This window comes from Sinohyriopsis cumingii, unplaced genomic scaffold, assembly GCF_028554795.1.
Source record: "Sinohyriopsis cumingii isolate HCF-2022 unplaced genomic scaffold, ASM2855479v2 utg001176l, whole genome shotgun sequence".
In the NCBI taxonomy this organism is placed as follows: domain Eukaryota; kingdom Metazoa; phylum Mollusca; class Bivalvia; order Unionida; family Unionidae; genus Sinohyriopsis; species Sinohyriopsis cumingii.
This window is the reverse complement of record NW_028315968.1, coordinates 2,925,365-2,932,056: the sequence shown is the minus strand read 5'-3', so window position 1 is coordinate 2,932,056 and position 6,692 is coordinate 2,925,365. Positions and strand designations below refer to the sequence as shown.

At 36.9% G+C, this 6,692-nt stretch overlaps 1 protein-coding gene across 1 annotated transcript in view; it reads left to right on the top strand.

Annotated features, from left to right (window-relative positions):
* The first annotated feature begins 3,107 nt into the window (after window positions 1-3,107).
* Window positions 3,108-6,692, top strand: part of LOC149772778 (aromatic-L-amino-acid decarboxylase-like) — a 79,123-nt gene continuing 75,538 nt past the window's right edge. Inside the window, exons 1-3 of the mRNA XM_089947337.1 lie at window positions 3,108-3,311; window positions 3,835-3,948; window positions 6,245-6,296. Coding sequence (XP_089803463.1) covers window positions 3,111-3,311; window positions 3,835-3,948; window positions 6,245-6,296 — 367 coding nt within the window. The 5' untranslated portion in view covers window positions 3,108-3,110. The remainder of the gene's footprint in view (window positions 3,312-3,834; window positions 3,949-6,244; window positions 6,297-6,692) is intronic.

The window sequence follows — 6,692 nt, the reverse complement described above, 5'->3', positions numbered from 1 at the left end:
TCAAACCACACTCACACAGGAACAATGGTCATTTCATTTTTTCTGCCTATACCGCCCTCCTCCTAGTAGAGAAAACAAGCTGACTGAATTTCTCTTTTTGGACAGTTTCCGAATCTCCTGGAGTATGGAAATGCGATAGGTGGCAACCTGATTATTCTTGGAGATTTCAGCTTTCACTTTGGCTGTCCCAGAAACCCAAACACATAAACACTCATAGATTCCATTAATGTTTTCAACCTCAAACAGTCATGTAACCAACCCATCCATAAAAATGGTCAGATTTTAGACTGGATTGTTCACAGACCTGATGATAATAATCTACAGTCCTCCCTGGCATCCCACGAACTTGCATCAGATCACCCCTGCATTATATGCCATCTTGACGTATTAGTCCCTAACCCTACACCTTATTTTGCTACTAAGAGAAACCTCCGTCTGGCAAATTGAACCAAACTAATGCATGACATCCAAATAAACCTAACAACTTGCTTACCGCCTACAGCAGAACAACCCGATAACTGCCGACGTTCATTGCTAGACAAACATACCCCAGGCACTAAGTGCAGAGTATCAATTCCAAATTGTTCTCCATGGCACAGCAGTGTTAGGGTCCAGCTTCGCACTGTTAAAAGAGATTGCCGTAAAACTGAGAGGTTTGGCTTTCTACCAGACTCACTATTGACAAACAAATATATGAAGCCAATAAGAAAAACGTCACATAGTTCATGCAGCAAAATCAGCCCACTACTGTACTTAAATCATGGAAAGTTCCAGCTTCAAAGAGCTCTTCAAGATTACTAACAAGTTAATGTCAAGGAACAAATCTACACCACTTCCAACTACCTTCTCTCTAGTCGACCTTCCGGACCTGTTTCCAAATTTTTCCGTGACAAAGTACAAACCATTAGAGCAAGCTTGACAACACAATTTCAATTAACTCGTCGACACCATTTGGAATACAGAATTTCAGCGGCAACCATTCGCAGCATTTGAACCTGTCTATATGGATTTAGGACATACAATCATGATAAAGAGTGCACCAAAGTCATGTAAACTTGATCCAATTGATGTTATTAATACCTCTCTGTCATCCGGGAAATTCCCATCATTTTTCAAAACTGCCATTGTAAAGCCTCTGCTGAAGACACCAACACTCTACCATAATGATTTAATGAACTACCCCTCAGTTTCTAAGCTCCCAATCATAAAAGGTTGTTCTATCCCAGCTTGTATCTCATCTGAATTCAAATAGTCTTTTTAGCAATGTACAATCTGCGTATCGCCCTTGCCACAGTACTGAAACTACTCTTCTAAAAACAGTTAACGATATTATCTCTGCTTTGGATAGCAGAAAGATTACAGTCAGTCCTCACCCTCCTTGATTTGACAGCAGCATTTGACACAATAGACCATGATATATTACTTCACCATTTCCAGCATGTATTTGGCATTCATGTAATACAGCCTTACTGTGGTTCAAGTCCTACTTGTTCAACAGGTCACAAATAGTGTATGCATATGGAATACACTCCAGCCGAGTCAAGCTATGTTGTGGTGTTCCACAAGGGCCAGTTCTTGGACCTGTTCTCTTCATTCTATACACTAAGCTGCTCTCAAGTGCCATATCTCATCATCCAGTGTCTCACCAATTGTACGCTGACGACACCTAAATATACAAATCTAACCACCCAAATGAAGACGATGCTACCATCCAAGTTGTAGATATGTTCATTTCTGATGTGAAATCATGGATTACATGTAACAAGCTGCAGATGAATGGTGATAAAACTGAAGCCATCCTGATCACAACACAAAGACTTTCTCATTCACATCCTTACCTCAAACAATAAATATCAGCAGCACCAACATTAAATTCACACAATCAGTACGGAACCTAGGTGTTACTCTGGACAGTACTCTCACATTGTACCAACATGTCATGAACATATGCAAGGCTGCATATCTTGAGCTGAGACACATCAGCTCCATTCGCAAATATCTTTCGCTTGATGCCGCTGAAACACTTGAGTCTTCATTAGTACTTTCAAGACTGGACTATTGTAACTCAATTCTGTCTTGTTCATCTCAATATCTACTCCAGAAACATCAAAAAGTTCAAAACACACCTGCCTGCTCGGATCATATTTATAGTACCACGATCAGAGCACACCTCCCCGCTGCACTGTACCCTGCACTGGCTATCCATTCGATCCAGAAATCGAACACAAAATTTGTTCTCTGTGCTACGTTTCATTGACGGACTCAAATCCATCATACCTATCCGACCTCACCCATGCGTACACACCAGCAAGATACTGACGCTCCTCTTCTGACAATCGTATGCTCATTATTCCCACTATGAAAATGAAGTCATATGGACAACGTTCTTTTGCAACCAAAGGCCCAGCAACGTGGAATGAATTGCCCACTGAACTTAGACACAAAGACACAGCCACGAATGCTCTTAAACTCACTTTTTACAGCTGCAAGAACGATCAAACTTAAAAACCTATAAATAGTTCATATATATATATATATATATATATATATATATATATATATATATATATATAGCATGTTTTTATGTTTTCTAATTTCATGGTATTTATTTTTTGTAATCATACCATTATATGTTTTTTTGTTATTAGTGATGTCTAATGTTGTAAAGCGCTTAGAACTCCTAAAAATTAGGCCTTATACAAAGTCCTCATTATTATTATCATTTCATTTGTGGACGAGTGAATCTTATGAATAATATTGCATACTTTCCATAAGGATGCCGAAATTTATGGGCATTGCTATCAATTAAGGTTTGCTATAACTGCAGCTGAGGTAAGAAATTAATCATTGTTCAGAGTATCAATTTTAATATTTGCTCTAGAAAATATTTTTGTGTTCCAATAATGTATAATGTATTTTAAGCAGACCATAATTTGACATCTAAGCTTCGTTCTCCATACCATTTAAACCTCTTGTCTTCTTAGGATACACTTGAGAAACATTCTATTGTTCTTGTTCTTAGCTAAACATTTCTTTCCTTTCTTTTCTTACATTACTTTGGTAAGGATCGTGATCTGCTTTGCACCTGCAGACCTGTCATACTTTACACAATGGATTCCAAAGAGTTTCGAAAGCGAGGCAAAGAAATGGTTGACTATATCGCAGATTATTTGGACACCATCCAGTTCAGGCGAGTTACACCTGAAGTAACTCCAGGCTATCTCCAAAAACTTCTCCCGGATGAGGCACCAAACAAGGGTGAGGATTTTTCGGACATAATGAAGGATGTTGATACCGCTATTATGAAAGGAGTAAGTGTATCTAATGTACAGCTTTTGCAAATTCTCGCATGCGTTGCTTCCCATTCACACTTTCACCTAAATTTCAAAATATATTTAACAATGGCAATAATGTAGATAGCAACCAAATTAACACAGCGGATGACGTACTATATAATCGAAAGCTTTAGTTGTCACAAATAAGGAAACGTTTTCACGTTTTGTGTCATTTCGTCATTTTGAGAACTTTAATTCAAACAATGCCGTTGATTCCATTCATAATAATCAATCGACACTGATGCATTTGAAAATATGTGGACAAAAAGATGAAATATAATTACAAAAGAAGATAAGAAAATACAAAAAATGGTAGCACCTTTATTCAACAGTGACATATATAAGGTATGAGATTATAAATAAACTTTATAAATACATTGTTAGCACAAAATTTACCTGACCACCTTTTTTAAAAGGGTTGTATACTATATATTTGGTTCATTGTTTTTGAAACCTATTTGCGTTAAACAATTTTAAAAGCTTAACACTCGTATCGCAGGTTACACACTGGCAACACCCCAATTTTCACGCCTACTTCCCGGCCGGAAACTCCTTTCCATCAATTTTGGGAGATATGCTATCCGACGCCATAGGATGTGTGGGCTTTTCTTGGGTAAGTTGATCTTAACATAATCCGTCATTAATACCAGTATGGGATGAAGAAATCCCACCTGAAGGTCAGGACTTGTTTTCTTGAACGAGGCTTTGCCGATATCCTGCCAATAATTTCTTATCCTGCTGGCGGCATGCTCTTATGTCACACCAATTCATTTATAACCAGGCAAATGTGGTTGAAAACATTTGGCAGATTATCGGTATTGTAACAATAAGAAAGTGTATTTTTAAATATTTACGTTGTTATAAAGAACTTAACATGTTAAGCGTTCAGAAAAGAAATTGTTAAAACTAGCAAATGATGTGAATAAGACGACAAAATTGCTTTCTTCAGTATAAACACCGCTAGAAAAAATGCAAAGTTTCATAATGTCATGAGTTCACTGACGTCATGAGCACAATGACGTTTTTATTTTGGCACTGAGTACAATCATGTGTGAATAATAGAATCATTCGCATTGATCCATGTGAAAATAGGAAACTTCCACGGCATTTTGCGTTAGACACGAGGTTTTATGGAACGTCTGTCACAAAATATTGATCCCGAAGGTGGAAGATTTCTCTCCTAAACGGAAGCATAATATAGGATATTGTCGCAGGCACAATGGCATATTTTTAATATTGGTGCAATACTAAAGCAGCAAAACAACCACTGAAAATTTTCATACCCTAAAATTTAAGCTTCCAATAAAATAATTCAGAGCGAAATTTAAAATGAATTTTAAGCACATTTTAAAGAACAGTGGCTGAAAGGGCTTTCGTAATGGCAATAAAAAACCTTTTAACTGAATACTGCCGATAGCAATGACACAAATATGAACAGTCCACTTTAGTTCATACGATTAACCGACATAGACACAAAAAGTAAATAGTCCTCGATTCAACTTTGACCTAGAACTATTTGATAAAGGAATAATAATGTGAATCTGAATCTCTGAAACAACATTTACAACATTTATAACATTTGCAACATTTACATTTATAACATTTATAACATTTACAACATTTACATTTACAACATTTATAACATTTACAACATTACAACATTTACAACTGTCGAATCGAAGTGTTCAGCTAAGGAAGCCGTAGGTATTGCTAGGTGCCACTGCTCACGTTAGTAGGAAACTGAGTTGCAATCAATGTTTATATTGATTACTATGCAAGAATAATCAAATGATGAGGGAAATTGAGAAGAATTAGCTACTTTGTTTTGATTATGTCTGCAATCCAACGTCAAAATAGTCCACGAGTCAGGATAAAGGTCACTTGTGTGTGTGTGTGTGTGTGTGTGTGTGTGTGTGTGTCTGTGTGTGTGAACTCTATTTCAGCGTCACGTGATCAAATATAGAGCTGTCTTCCATCTGTAATCCGCTCTGGAAAACACGATCCAACACATATAAAAAAGGTGAGTATGTGGTATTCTTTACAATTGTTCTGTACTAAAACAACATAACCAGTCTCTCATTTCGTGTCCTGTGATCTGCATACAAGGCCTAGTACATGATCGATGGACAATTCTTTAAAATAACTTGCAGCTGCAAGTACATTTCTCCGGACACCTGTAGACATATGCCTGTGACGTAACTTAAGTAAATGAGAGATTAAGACGGATGAATAATTCTGATAATATAGCTGTTTATAAAGCATACTGCTATAAAAGCAACTTAGATAAAGTTTGCGTGTGCTATCCTCTGTCATAGTCTTTAATTCTAAGGTAGTTTCATCTTTTGAAGCATGATCGTAAATCCATGGAAGATGACCCACGTTCTGGAAGAGCGGTACCTGGGATTGGTAAGAGTGAACTGATTGCTACGAAGTGGGCAATTGATAAACATTTCGATACACAGTCAACAATAGTTATGTTCTCACAGGCGTTATTAATTCTTTCGTTTTGCAAACTGACTCATCTCTAAGCATTCGTAGTGTCCTTCCCCAACCACCGTTTTTACTTCCCCCGCACCCATCTCTGTCTCTCTCTCTCTCTCTCTCTCTCTCTCTTTATACCTGAAACGATATGTAGTGATAACTAAATTGAAGCCAATATTATCAGAGAAATTTCCCCGAAATGAAAATGTTTGAAATTTATAATATTTTGTTTAAATCGGGCCAAAGAAATTCTTTTGAAATATGTGTATTCTGTTGGAGAAAGTATTATTGCACAGGTATGATCTGAAAAAGTTGATTCGGGACATTCCACAAGCAAGCAAAAAAAATAAGCCCCCTGAATCAAACTGAAAGGTGACGTTTAAATTCTAATACGAATGTCTTCATGCTTTTAATTATTGTCACTGTAGGCCGCAAGTCCAGCGTGTACAGAACTGGAAACAGTTGTCCTGGATTGGGTAGGTATGTACAGTTCTACCTGCTATATAGAATATATAAGGATTCGGGACGGGAGATGACCTGTAAATCATGACTAAAATGTCAGTTTTAATGCACAACATATATGTTTCCATTCCACATAACATTGTTAAATTGTATCACATGACTAATGTGTTATTTTGGTTAATATGCACATAACATATTTATAGGTTACTGCATCTGCATTTCGGATGGAAATACTGCACGACCCTGAGAGTGCAGTACATGTATATCCATCCGACAAAATGAGTTCTTATTTCCCCATACAAATACAGTAACCTTTTTATTATATGCTCATTTTCTTTCGCAGTTAATTGTGTAGATGTATATGCATAGTTGTATTTATGATTTATCACCCATGCGACAGAGAAATCTACTTAT